The sequence below is a fragment of the Somniosus microcephalus genome, chromosome 7, assembly GCF_052327205.1.
Source record: "Somniosus microcephalus isolate GS21.2 chromosome 7, FLI_Smic_1.0, whole genome shotgun sequence".
NCBI classification, from domain to species: Eukaryota; Metazoa; Chordata; class Chondrichthyes; order Squaliformes; family Somniosidae; genus Somniosus; species Somniosus microcephalus.
The window spans coordinates 79,416,636-79,431,032 of record NC_140993.1 but is presented as its reverse complement, the minus strand read 5'-3'; the positions used below and the strand labels follow the sequence as shown (position 1 = coordinate 79,431,032).

At 48.2% G+C, this 14,397-nt stretch overlaps 1 protein-coding gene across 1 annotated transcript in view; it reads left to right on the top strand.

The window, feature by feature from the left end:
- tmem67 (transmembrane protein 67) overlaps positions 1 to 14,397 on the top strand; it is a 495,060-nt gene that overhangs the window by 341,654 nt on the left and 139,009 nt on the right. The window contains exon 21 of the mRNA XM_085992667.1: positions 5,309 to 5,449. Coding sequence (XP_085848793.1) covers positions 5,309 to 5,449 — 141 coding nt within the window. The remainder of the gene's footprint in view (positions 1 to 5,308; positions 5,450 to 14,397) is intronic.

The following is a 14,397-nucleotide window of genomic DNA, read 5'->3' as shown; positions in this document are numbered from 1 at the left end:
TCGAGAAGGAGGCCCAGGCGATTGTGGAGGTGGTACGACGCTGGAGGCATTACCTGGCAGGCAAACGATTTACCCTCCTCACCGATCAGCGTTCGGTCGCTTTTATGTTTAATAACAAGCTGAGGGGCAAAATCAAGAATGACAAGATCTTGAGGTGGAGAATCGAGCTCTCCACCTATGATTATGATATCTTGTACCGGCCAGGTAAGCTGAACGAACCCCCTGATGCTCTGTCACGAATTACATGCGCCAGCGCGCAAAGTGATAGACTTCAGACCCTCCACAACGACCTCTGCCACCCCGGGGTCACCAGACTTTACCACTTCATTAAGGCCCGCAACCTGCCCTACTCCATCGAGGAGGTCAGGACCATGACCAGGAACTGCCAGACCTGTGCCGAGTGCAAACCGCACTTCTTTAGGCCGGACAGAGCAAGCCTGATCAAGGCCACCCGCCCCTTCGAGCGCCTGAGCATCGACTTTAAGGGGCCCCTCCCGTCCTCTGACCGTAATGTGTACTTCCTCAACATTGTTGATGAGTACTCCCGTTTCCCTTTTGCCTTCCCCTGCCCAGACATGACCAGTACCACGGTCATTAAATGCCTGAACGACCTCTTCGCCTTGTTCGGGTTCCCAAACTATATACATAGTGACCGGGGCTCCTCTTTCATGAGCGAGGAACTCCGTCAGTTCCTACTAGCGAGAGGTATTGCCGCAAGCAGGACCACCAGCTACAACCCCCGAGGGAACGGCCAGGTGGAAAGAGAGAACGCGACGGTATGGAAGGCCGTCCTCTTAGCCTTAAAGTCTAAGGGCCTCCCAACCTCCCGCTGGCAGGAAGTCCTCCCGGCAGCGCTGCATTCCATCCGGTCACTACTTTGCACTGCCATTAACGCCACCCCCCATGAACGAATGTTTGTTTTCCCCAGGAAGTCGACTACGGGAACCACTCTACCAACCTGGCTGACCTCTCCGGGGCCAGTCTTGCTGCGAAAGCACGTGAGGGCCCATAAAATGGACCCCCTGGTCGAGAGGGTGGACCTCCTGCACGCCAACCCCCAGTACGCCTATGTGGCATACCCAGACGGGCGGGAGGACACAGTCTCCTTACGAGACCTCGCACCCTCGGGCACTCCGGAGACACCACCTTCACCACCCCCCCACCACCCCCCCAATTCCAGCCCAGGTAGACGGCATGCCGGAACCCCACGAGCCTTCGCCGACCACGCAGACACCAGCATTAACACCGGATAATGCAACACCGCCGCTGCGACGATCAGAAAGGCTTACGAGGCCTCCGGACAGACTGACATACCAGAACTGGTAGTACACTTCACCCCGCCGGACTCAAATCTAAACAAGGGGTGAATGTGGTAAACCACTTTTATCGTTCACTATCGTTACACTATAGTTATCACTGTTATATCGTTACTCTATGGTTATCACTGTTCACACTGTTGTATCACTATATGAGGTCGCCTCTTGTCACACTGTTATACCTGGGCTGACCACTGCTGACTCCGCCCATGGCTCCACCTACCTGCCCAGGTACAAAGGTGGTCGACTGGCTGGTATTCCTCCTTGTTGGATCCGATCACCCACGAGGGTGGGCTCTGTTATTTAGCCAATAAAAACCTATAGTTACTTTCTTAACTCGTCGCTTTTCATTGGATGAATTGATAGGTATATCACCACCCAATTGGGCGGCAGGATTTCCGCCTGAGATTTGCAGTATTTAAAGGATGAATGCACCCTGAGGAAAGTGTGTCCTGCTCATTTGAAGCGATTTCTCAGCCATTGTTATTGTTCAGTGTCTCTGAGCAGAGTAGGTTCTTATGTTTAATGGTGTCATTTCTGAGCAGTTGCTGGTTGTTCAGTGCCCCTGCAAAGAATACGTCCTGCTGTTTCTCCACTTTTATGCAGCATTTGCTGAACGTTGAGGGCTATAGTTCCAAGGTTCAGTGATGTTGCAGTGGAAGTCCTAGTGGGGATGGAGGCTGGTCCTCTTCCCCAGAGATGGCACCAGGTTCCCAAAGCTGAGGCAGCAGAAATCCAGGAAGGAGATTGCTGAAGTCGTCAATGCTGGAGCATCACCCCGAGTAACTGGGTTCAGTGTAGGAAGAGGTTTAATGACCTGACCAGGAAAAAGGGGGAAAAATTGAGTCATGCCCCCTTTGGGGCGCTAACTTCGCCTGGGTGCTACTTTTAGCGCCCCGAAAAAATTAGCACCCTCACAGCCAAAATTCATTGCTGGCGCCCTAAGAGGGAAGCAGGGTGCTACTGGAAGTGCCCCGCCTCCCTCTTGGGGCACAGTGAGGGAATATCGCGGCGGTACTGCAGGCGTTCCTCCCCTTCTTAAAGGGGAGGGACCTTGCGCAGCGCGACCCGGGGCCCAGCTGGGCCACCAGGGATCGGAGTGCCGGCAAAAGAGCCCGGCAGTTCAAAAGAGCCCGGCACTCAAGAGAAGTGCCGGGCTCATGGAGCGCAGCCAGCACTCTGCGGGGGGGCTTCAGAGGAGACCAGGGACAGCAGAGGGGGCAAGTGCTGACAGGTGGCCAGCAACAAAAATGGCCGCTCAGCACCTCGCCTTTAATTAGCGCCGTCCCGGCTGCAGGTAGGCCCCCCTGACCCCGTCGGACATAGCATCCAGCGGTAAGTCAGGGGGTGCTACCGAAGATCGCGAGTGGGGCGCTGCACACGGCGATGACGCCATCGCCGGCAGCGCAGCGCCGGGGGCCGCTAACGGTTACCGCCACCGCTAACCTCCTGCTAAATTTCACGGGAGGCGTTGGCGGTGCCATGCCTGGGCACTAGTTGCTTTGTGCCTTGTTAGCGCCCTCTTAAGGCGCTAATGGGAGGCGCGAAGCAACCAAATTTTTAGACCAAAGACTTCTATATAGCACCTTTCACGACCACTGGACGTCCCAAAATGATTTACAGCCAATTAAGTACTTTTTGAAGTGTAATCATTGTTGTAATGTAGGAAATGCGGGAGCCAATTTGCGCACAGCAAGCTCCCACAAACAGCAATGTGATAGTGACCAGATAATCTGTTTTAGTGATGTTGATTGAGAGATAAATATTGGCTAGGACACCGGGGATAACTCCCCTGATCTTCTTCGAAATAATGCCATAGGATCTTTTACATCCACCTGAGGGGGCATACGGGGCTTCAGTTTAACGTCTCATCTGAAAGGACAAGGGTGAGATGCAGGTCTTGTCTCCATTTATATGTATTACATCTTTCCATCGAAGTTTTTTGGCACCCATTCCACATGCATGCTTCACACTCTTCCTATGCTTCTTCTCCACACACAGCAGGTCACAGCAACAGTTTTCCTCATTACAAAGAAACACTCACCTGCTGCTCATACCCTCACAACAGCCACAAATAGCAGCCTGAGTTCAACTGCTCACAACTGGAAGGCTTTTCACTTCCACCTTTTTTGCTGCTGTCACTTGCACAAGAGCACCTTCTCCAGACTTCCTGCTTCTCCATTTTGCATGCTCTCTAGATAACAAAGCCTCACTCACCTTAGCCTCACTCAATATAGTTATGAAGACAGATGAAAGAAACTGGACCACTTTTCATTAAAACAAAGAAGATTAACAGGTGATCTAATAAAGATGTTCAAAATTATGAGGGGTTTTGATATGGTAAATCAGGAAAAAAACAGGTTGATGAATTAGTAACAAGGGGGCATAAATTTAAGATCATCATCAGAAGAACAAAGGGAGAGGCTAGCAGAAATTATGTTTTTATATATGCAGAGGGTTGTTAGGACATTGAATGCCCTATCTTAAACAGTGGTAGAAGCAGAATCCATAATAACTTTTAAAAGGGAAATGGAGAAAAAAAAAATTCAAAGGGCAGAGGAATGGAACTAAATGGATAGCTATTTAAGAGAGCTGGCATAGATGCGATGAGACAAATGGCCTCCTGCTGTGCTGTAAAATTCAAATAGCCAGAAAATCATGTGCAACGAGCCCAAATTTCCAATACATGCTCTCTGCAGGCGAGGCTCTCCACCAGAAGCACAGTCAGCAAATTACCGCTTAAGCCTTTTCACTAACCTGGTGGGCCTGTATGTTGCAAAACTACTCAGAAACGCTTATAAAGCATCCTTTTAAATCTCTTCCTTTAAATCGAAAGTTATGCCTTCTACAGCTGCCTAGCAATACTTAGCAAGTTTTGTAAATGAGTGTTTTTATGACTGAGTACAGATTGGCGTGAAGGCCAGTAATCAGCGGGAAAGTATATCTGATGTCCACATTAAAATATGAAAATGAGTTTCCTGCACTCTGTATAACACCTGCCAGAAATGCATATTATACACGTTGCAGGCAGAAATCAAGGGCACACAATTAGTGCAACGGCCCTAAAATCAGCACTGACTCTTATGCGTACGGTTCCACAGATGGCAGCAGCTTTCACCCCACTCAAGTGGCCATTCTTCATATTTGAGCCTAGATGGTGAATAATGGCAGCCTTTTCAACCTGGAGGGCATCACAGTGATGGTTGTTCTTGTCCTTACCCAACAGCACAGGCACACTCCAGCAATTGTCACTGAATGGCAATGGAGAGCAGAACTTTGGATGATTTTGTTTTTCCTTCGCCTAGTCCAAGGTAGCTGAAGCCAATTGCAAGATCTGCAGTGGCTGAGAACAACTAACAGTAGAGGAAACTTTTTTTTATCCGGCACCGACGGGACCGACGTGGTGCCGGTTCATCAAAAATTCCAGATAACCGAAAGCTATAGTAAAAGATACGGAGCTGAGAGCTCCGTATAAAGCAACAAACCCTGTTGCTTAGCAACAGGTTCAGAACAATGGCCACAAGTTTCAAGAGTCTCTGTAGCTTAGCAACAGCTGCAGCCACACCCTTGCATAGCAACAGATAGAGGAAGGCAAGTAATAAAACTTACCTTAACCTACTCCTGAATTTTGCCGGTTAACCGAGATTTCCGGTTATTTAGGTGCCGGTAAATCGAAAGTTTCCTGTAATTAGAAATCCGGAGTCCGGAAACGCCCGAGCCCAGGTTGCAATATTTCCGGACTTTGGACATCAGAAACATGTTCCGAAGTCCGGAAAAACACGAAAACCGGCTCAGCCTCGATCCCGAGGTTGTCGGATTCAGGACGCTCAACCTGTATTATTGTGCAGGTTTTGCACTGGATGTGGTTTTATAATGTAAAGTGATGTCATTCAGGGTTCTTTTTGCTCAAACTCAAATTTTAGATTTATGCCAGTCACAGGATTAACCTGTATTGAACTGTAAATGCATTTACTTTGCTTTATTCTTTTCAGGTTGTTGGCTTTGCAAATCTGACTTCAATGGATCCTTATTCTAATTTGAACAAAACTGCTGAGAGCAATGTTGCACCATCGAGCCGTATTCTGAGATACGGCGTAGCCACTTGTATTTGGCTGACAGTTGGTCTCATTCAGGTGAGAATGTTGTTTAAACTGTAATATTATTCTTACAGTCACTATGGATAAATATGAACTCATCAGAGAGAGTCAGCATAGATTTGTAAAGGGTAAGTCATGTCTAATGAACCTAGTTGAATTTTTTGAAGAGGTAACTAATGTGGTACATAAGGGAGTGTCTATGGATGTTAATTATGGACTTTCAGAAGGCATTTGATAAGGTTCCACATAAGAGACTGTTAACAAAACTGAGAGCACATGGAATTGGAGGTAACCTATTGACTTGGATGGGGAATTGGTTAGGAGACAGAGAGTAGGGATAATGGGTATGTATTCACATTGTCAGGGTGTGACTAGTGGTGTTCCCCAGGGATCTGTACTGGGGCCTCAGCTTTTCACTATATTTATAAATGTAATTTTTTAAAAAGGAATGTTGGCCTTTATCTCAAGATGCTGAAATGCAAAGGAGTGGCAGTTATATAAAGCTCTGGCTAGACTCCATTTATAGTACTGCATTCGGTTTTGGGCACCACATCTCAGGAAGGATATATTGGCTTTGGAGAAGGTGCAGCGCAGATTCACCAGTATGATACCTGGGCTAAAAGGGTTAGATTATGAGGACAGGTTGCATAGACTTGGCTTGTATTCCCTTGAGTATAGAAGTTTAAGGGGTGATCTAATTGAGGTGTTTAAGATGATTAAAGGAGATGATAGGGTAGATAGAGAGAAACTACTTCCTCTGGTGGGGGAGTCTAGAACAAGGGAGCATAACCTTAAAATTAGAGCTAGGCCATTCAGGGGTGATGTCAGGAAGCACTTCCTCACACAAAGGGTACTGGAGATCTGGAACTTTCTCCCCAGAAAGCTGTTGCGGCTAGGTCAGTTGAAAATTTCAAAACTGAGATTGATAGATTTTTGTTAGACAAAGGAATTAAGAATTACAGAACCAACGCAGATAGATGGAGTTAAGATACAGATCAGCCATGATCTAATTGAATGGCAGAACAAGCTCAAGGGGCTGAATGGCCTACTTCTGTTCCTATGTAGAGAAAGATCTCGCATTTTTCACAACCTCAGGGTGTTCCAAAGCACCTCGGGCTAATGAATTCTACAAGCAGCAAATTAAATAAATGACCAGTTAATATCTTTTGGTTGTGTTGGTTGAGGGATAAATGTTGGCCAGGACATCGAGAGAACACTCCTGCTCCCCTTTATAATGCCATGCAATCTTTTACATCTCATCCAAAAGAAAAAAATATCCATCTTGTTTTAATTGCCTTAAATCTGGTGTAGAAGTTATTTGTAGGTTTTTCTGACTTATGAATCTTAAGAGTGCAACTTATGTGAGCAGTCTTTTGGTGCTCAGTATAAAAGTTGTGAGTATGACTTTTACACTAGTGCAATGCTTTTACAGTAAAAAAACAACTTAAGTGAATTTTTGGCATTTGGTGTACTGGGTCAGAGTAACAGGAAGAAATGGCAGCAGAGCATCAAGAGTTAAGGCTAGAAGAGACGACAGCAAATTATCAAAGGAAATTATCAAAGGTGGGGAAAATCTATGGCAGAGCATCAGGGAATTTTTCACCATGGTGCTGCTGTGCTGCCTCCTCCAGAAAGATTTTTCTGTACATGTGAACTTTAGCGAGCTGAATCCTTGTGTGCATGACTATTACGGTGAAGAGTGCCTTCACTTGCAGACATAGGAGGTTAAATTGGATAACGCCCAAAAACGGGTGATTAACCCGCGCCCGTTCATTGCACCGTGTGCAATGATTGCTGCGTGCTACCAACGCTATCCGCATTGTTGATTGGCTGCACACATACGGAGGGGGTCCGATAGCACGAGTGGCTAGTGGTACTGAAAGGCAACCTGCACCTCTTAAAGGGGAGGTGCATTGTGGCTGTTGGAAGTGATGTCAGGAAGTCAGGTGATTCTGAGGAAGTTTTAGAAAGATGGCTCAAGGTGCACCAAGGTTTTCTGATGTTGCACTGGAGGCCTTGGTGCAGGAGGTGGAGAGAAGGAGGCACATCCTCTATTTGCATGGGGGGCAGGAAGCCCTCAAGACATATGCTCAAGAGGCAGTGGGCAGAAGTAGCAGTGGAGGTGAATGCTAAAAGTATAGCTCAAGAACATGGATGGAGTGCAAAAACAAGTTTAATAATCTGACAAGAGTTCTCAAGGTGAGAGCAATCATCAAATGGCATATCCTAACAGCAGCACTACTAGCCTCATCAACTGCTCAATTCACAACACCCCCATCCCACACCTACTAGCAATCTCTATCAATCAGTACTGAACATTTTAATTAATATGCTTTACCTCATCCTCACACACTTAACTCTGTTTCAAGCCTCACACCCACAACTCACAGCTCGCACACACTGGCAGCTATTCATCCATGACAACCACATCTGCCAAACATATCGCAGGCACTCACTAAAGCACTTCCCTCTTTCTTGCAGGAAAAGGTGACACATAACAGGAGGCAGCAGCAAGAAACTGGAGGAGGAGAAGCACACCTACACGTTTTAACCCCCATGGATCTGACCATCAAAGGAAGGGGCATCACTGTGGCTGCTGGCAGCGCTGGAAGGGTTGATGATCAGGGTCACTGCATACCTAATCTTCCTTTTGTCTTCTCACTTCTCCCTCATCCCACAATCTCTTAAACATAGAAACATAGGAGCAGGAGTAGGCCATTCGGCCCTTCGAGCCTGCTCCACCATTCAACGAGATCATGGCTGATCATCCAAACCCTAGCACCCGGTCCCTACACCGACAGCCATCCCACCCAAGCCCTATCCCCGTAACCCCGTAACCCCATGTATTTAATCCCCCCTAACACTAAGGGCCAATTTTTTTTTATCATGGCCAATCAACCTAACCCGCACATCTTTGGACTGTGGGAGGAAACCGGAGCACCCGGAGGAAACCCACGCAAACACGGGGAGAATGTGCAAACTTCACACAGACAGTCACCCGAGGCCGGATTTGAACCCGGGTCCCTGGCGCTGTGAGGCAACAGTGCTAACCACTATGCCACCATGCTGCCGTCAGCCATCAGCACCGTGCTGCTGTTAGTCAGCTCTTCTGACTAACAAGCTGCCGATGGTGTAAGCATGCATTTCTTACTCTCTTCTCTCCCCTCACCACAACCTAACCCATGTACCATTTTCACTTCAGATACCCAAGACTGCAACCTTCCCAGCCGGAGGAGGAAGAGGAAGAAGATAGTGATGATGAACAGACACTGTCACTTGATCTTACTATCACAGCCACCAGCTCAGAGATTGACACTACACATAGTTTAGAGTCTAGGATAGAGGAGGAATCTGCCATGGTGAGACACCGGGCACAAGTGCACAGGAGCCAAGGCAGAAAGGAAGGACACCACAGGTGCCAGCTTGCCGGAGGGCGAGGTCGCACACTTGTTCTGCTGCAGAGGAGTCAGATATTTGGACTTTGTGCTTAGCTTGGAACCCATCCTTTCCAACATGGAGCAGGTGGCCACCTCCATCATCACACCTGTGGAACCCATCATGATGCAGAGTCTGATGACTGATATCACAGCTTCCATCGTAGCACAAATAGCTTCCATCACAGCTCAGACTGCTGCCATGAAAGTTCAGACTACAGCCATGGAAGCTCAGACTGTTGCCATCAAGTCTCTGGGTACCACTGTTGAAAGGGACTTCCAGGACATCACAGCAGTCCAGCAATCTGTTTACCAACAGATCACTAGAATTGCAACGGCGCTGCCCTGGGATAGTGGCCCTATGGAACAAGAATCTGCTCCCAGTCCTGCCACTCTCCGTTGCTGTTGCCTGTCAGCAGTTGGCCCAGACTGCTGCAGCCCATGCCAAGGTGGTGCAGTCTGAAACTGAGCCTTCTAGGCCCAGAGCTGCTCAAGATCGTCCTCCAAGGCCATCTGCAGTCTCCTCAGTTGAAGGTCAGCAGCCTTCCACCTCGCAAGCTCCAGCCACTGGGAAAGCACCTCACAGGAACACTCGGTTAGGCAAAGGCACATGTAAGACAGGTACTACAAGAATGCACAAGGGTGATTAGTTTAATATTGTATGGATGATGTAGTTATTCACTTGATAAATTTGAATTTGCATTTGGTTTTGGTTTTTATGGGTTTTTTTGTTCCTGGGATGTGGGCGTCGCTGGCAAGGCCAGAATTTATTGCCCATCCCTAATTGCCCTTGAGAAGGTGGCGGTGAGCCGCCTTCTTGAACTGCTGCAGTCCGCGTGGTGAAGGTACTCCCACAGCGCTGTTAGGGGGGGAGTTCCAAGATTTTGACCCAGCGACAGTGAAGGAACGGCGACATATTCCCAAGTCAGGATGGTGTGTAACTTGGAGGGGAACTTGCAGGTAATGGTATTCCCATGTGTGCGGCCAACTGAGGGAGGTACCAATAAGTGTTGTCAGGAAGAAGACGATGTGATGGTTATAGAAAGAGCAAAGGTAAGGAGTGTGAGACTGTTGGTGAATGGAGAGGTGTAGTTGAGGTCACTGGAAATGCTCTTGAATCACATGATCATGTAGAGCCCTGGCAGAAAGAGGCTGTCTAAATTCTTCCTCCTCCTGCACTTCCTCTTCATCCTTCTCCACTTCGAAAGTGAGGCTCATGGAATAGGTGGGTCAGTGGCAGATTAGATATGGAATTGGCTTAAGGGTAGAAAACAGCGAGTTGCGGTAAATGGCTGTTTTTCATACTGGAGGATGGTAGACAGTGGTGTTCCCCAAGGGTCAGTGCTGGGGCCACTGCTTTTTGTGATAAATATAAATGACCTGGATATTGGAATACAGAGTAGAATTTCTAAATTTGCCGATGACACCAAACTTGGGGGTGTGGCAAACAGTGAGGATGATACCAATCGACTGCAACAGGACATATGTAGGGGGTGGTGTGGGGTGGCGTGTATGCCCAGTCAGTTATGCCTCTGACTGTTTATGAGCGGTTTGAATCGCTCCCACGCCCCTGGGTTCTAGACACCGGACTTAGGTACAAGGCGGCGATACAGAAAAGACTCGAGTAGACAGGTGGTTGGATGTAAGCAAAACCAAGATTTTATTGAAGAGGAAAGTAATACAATCTTATGAAAAAAATTACTAGTATACACTTTTACAGGCAAAATACAAAATAACTATACTTATACAGGGAATGGGGAACACACGGTACATCGAGGGAAAACAACTATCTTAACAATCCCCTTATCCTTATCCCACCCCCTATACCTAACTAGATTAAGCTATGAGGGGTCAGAACTTCATGCTCACCAATCAAAGGGTCTGCTGAATTCAAAACAGCGGTGGGGTTCGGGGTTCGCTCTTGGTGCTCTCTGGAGCCTGCCGTCGTCACGTGGTCTCCGGGTGCTGCAAGCGCGTTGTCCAGGTTCGGGTACCCCAAAGTTAAAGTCTCTGCTTGGGTACTTTACCTTGCAGGGATAGCGGTTCCTCTTCCTCGGCCGACAGTTTGAGTTGCATGAAGATAGTCGCAGGTCAGCTGAGACTGAAGGCCCGATGATTCGAAGCCTGTCTTCAGTTGTCTTCCTCAGTTCATCTCCTTCGTTGCCTTCCTCAGTTCGTCTTGCCTCCTCGCCTCATCGCGTCCCGCCTCGCCTGGCCTGAATTGTCCGTGTCTGCCCGATGCAGTGCCTGGGCGATTCCAGATGGAGTGGGGAAAGGCACGGGCAAAGGCCAGGGGGTAAGCGTGGGACGGGGGAAGAGTAGCAGCCACGAGGGCGAGGGGCCAGAGCCAGAGAAAGGCTGAGAGCAGAGCAGGGAAGGTTGCCGGTGGGCCTACAATTATACTCCTTTGAATGGCCCTTATCTGTGCACCAAATCAGGTTAGTTCTTTGTCTTAATTTTGGTAGGCTATTTTAAATAAAGGTAGCAATCTACTCTAACTGTTTTTAGATGGCCGGTAATTGCATCTACCGGCCCGATAATTGACTTGTTTTGTTTAGAATGCCCCTTGACGGGCCTGTCCAGCCTCGCTGGCTTCCTTAATCTGTTGCCGATTATTTATGCAAACTGCTTGATGGCCTTAACTATAGGCCTAACTGGGTTTAGATTTGTCTCCAATCTGATCTAATACATAATTCAAAGTCCTGTTTGGTTTTAAAAATGCAAAGTCTCTCTTCACAGAAACTGCTGCTTTGGTTTTGATTTCTCCACGAGCTGCCTGTGCCGCAGAGTCCAAGTTTTAAAAATCTCACAGGCTTTCTGCCACGAGGCGCGGGTGCCATTTTGGGTACCCTTTTTCATTAAAATGTCCATGCAGAGTCCCTTTTCTTATTAATAACCTTTGGGGAAATGTAGAAATTTTGCGAATCTTACACTCCCCCCTGTGATACTAAAACTTGCTTGAAGTATCATACTTTTATAAAGTGAGCAAAAGATTTCTGACCCTCCATAGTCAACCTTCCCCTGTAATTACCTATCTAAATATATCCACGACACATGCACTTCCCATTCCGCGAAAATGTAGTGTACATTAGCATACAGAGAGTAAAATTACAGACTTTACACACATCCAAGCATGGAGGGGGTCCAACACCCCTGCACCACTTGGTACACATACATCTTTATTAACTGCGTCGCAAAAAAACAACAGAAAAACCTTTATTAAAAAATAACAAACACAAAAAAAATCTTTAATCAAAATACAAGGAAAAAGACCTAAACGGGCGTATCTCCCTCCACCTTTACAAAATGTTCCTTCCAGATCCTCTGGTTTCGGAATTCTGACCACTGACCTTTCCCCTTACATTGAATACAAACTAGATACAACACTATCCCTAACTGGCAAACCACGAGAATGTGGGAAGCCAGTCTGATCCACGCGGGGACCTCTATATTATTGAAAATGTCCCACCAGGGTGGAATCACAATATCCAATATCTTAGTCCCTATCTCTACTGTTTTCTGCTCGAGAGTGTAAAAATGTTTCTGCGAAACTATAACGGCTTTGAGTATTTTGGTAAGATGTTCAGGGAGAGGGGGAATTTCGTAGCCAAAGTGGGCTACGTACTTTTGCAAATCCGTAAAATTCTCCTTCACAGTGAGGTGAACAGTGGAGGGTTCAGGAATGGGGACAATTCGCTCCTGGGCCACTTGAACTTCTGCCTCGGGTTTAAAACAGAAGCTGCTTTCACTGACCGGACACCAGCTATGCTGTCCATGCTGGTAGTGGGATGCGCCGGTGGTGACACAATATGTCCCACCTCCTATATATGCTACCTGCGGGGCAACATGGCCTTGTGCCATTACCTCCATGGTACAATTTATAGGTTTCGCGCCAGCAGCTCTGAACCCACACTGCGGTTTTGAATAGGCATTCAAGTGCTGGGGACACAGGATTATTGGTGCTCCCCGGCTTCGGCACCCTGAGAGGTCAGTACCTGTCATAAGGCGGGAACCGCTGTGAAATGAATGTGTGCACCCCCTTGAATGACTCCAATGTTCTCCACCCTGTAATCCGGTGCGGGTCAGGCTGTCCTACCCATGGCCGGCATCCTAACTACTACTCCCATGATTGTGTGGTTGGACCGCCCACAATCCACGGGGACTGGATAGGCTTCGGAGGCTAGCTGGAGCTGGCACACGGGCTCAATGCATTCTCAAAATGGTAGAGGGCTGCGAGGTGCTTGTTGCTAATCCAGGAGGGGACCAAACCCTGTTTTAAATCCTCCAGATTACTGCCGGCCTCGCCCAGTAACCACGCCCCGTATAACACGCACACCTCATTCTGCGCAGCCTGGTCAGAAGCATTTCAGCCCTCCCTTATGAGAGCATTTACCGTCTTTGCGTGCTTTTCCAACTCAGCCATGATCTCCTTTAAATGGACCGTCATGGCCTGGTCCTCATGCAACTCTGAGCCCACTACCTTGTTCTCATCCAGTAATATGTTCTTTAACTGTGTTTTTAAACCGTTTATCTGGGTCTGCAGCTCTATGTCATCTAAACTGTTGATGACAGAGGACCCAGTATTAAACGCAGTAAAAACATCATTCCATACTCCCCTTCTTTGCCTCCCTGCATTACCCAAAAACTCTCGGTGTGTGGTGTAGAGTTCAGTTTTGTCCACGTGGGCGAAATCGAACTTGTAAAGCTTCTTGAACATGTCTTTTAATAGGGCCTGGTATAGCTGCTCTGTTTCTTTGGGACACCACTCCGGCAAATGTACTTCGGTGAGATTTAAAATCATGGAGGCTACCGCGTAGTGTACCTCCCTGGTACAGCATCTGATCGGTGGGGACTAGTACCAACCCATTCCCTGGTCCCTTGGTGGTGGTGGGGCAAGCTTCCCTGGGTAACCTCGCCACCTGTGCCGTGGGCGGGGGCTTACGGGGGCAGATTACCAGCTCAGTGGCGTTGACTGGGATCGGAGAGAATGGGACTGCGCACGCCTTCAGGCTGGTATCTCACTTCATCCCCTCCCCGGCGTCTTGCCACTGTTGGTGGAAAAAGATGGATATGCATGCGGGGCAGACCTCCTCTGACCCCCACATATACAGATATAAATCTCTTGATCCAGTTCCCACCACTTGTCCCAACACACGCTTAGTCCTCCATGAGTCCCTGTGACGTCCGGTGGGTTTTGTTCCCCAACCGTTCCCACTCGACTTCAGGGTTCCTCATGTCCTTGCTCAGTTTCCTGAGCCACCACCATCTATCCAGTGGAATGTGTCCTTTACACGTCAAATATATTCGCTTTCCAACGGTGACGCTGACCCTCGTGGTAACGACTCGTACCCTGGGGCACAGGAGGGAGGTCTCCCCGTACGTGAATCCGGTTTGGCTGGAGTACTGAAACGAATTGGACCCCAGCCATCCTGGCCACCTTCCCTCGTGGAAGTAGACGGCGGTCTCCTCTGCATCCCGTTCACTGCTCCCATCGATTGCTGTGGGCGCCTTGTCTCCCAAGCACCCGTAGATGTGGGAGTCTTGGACGTC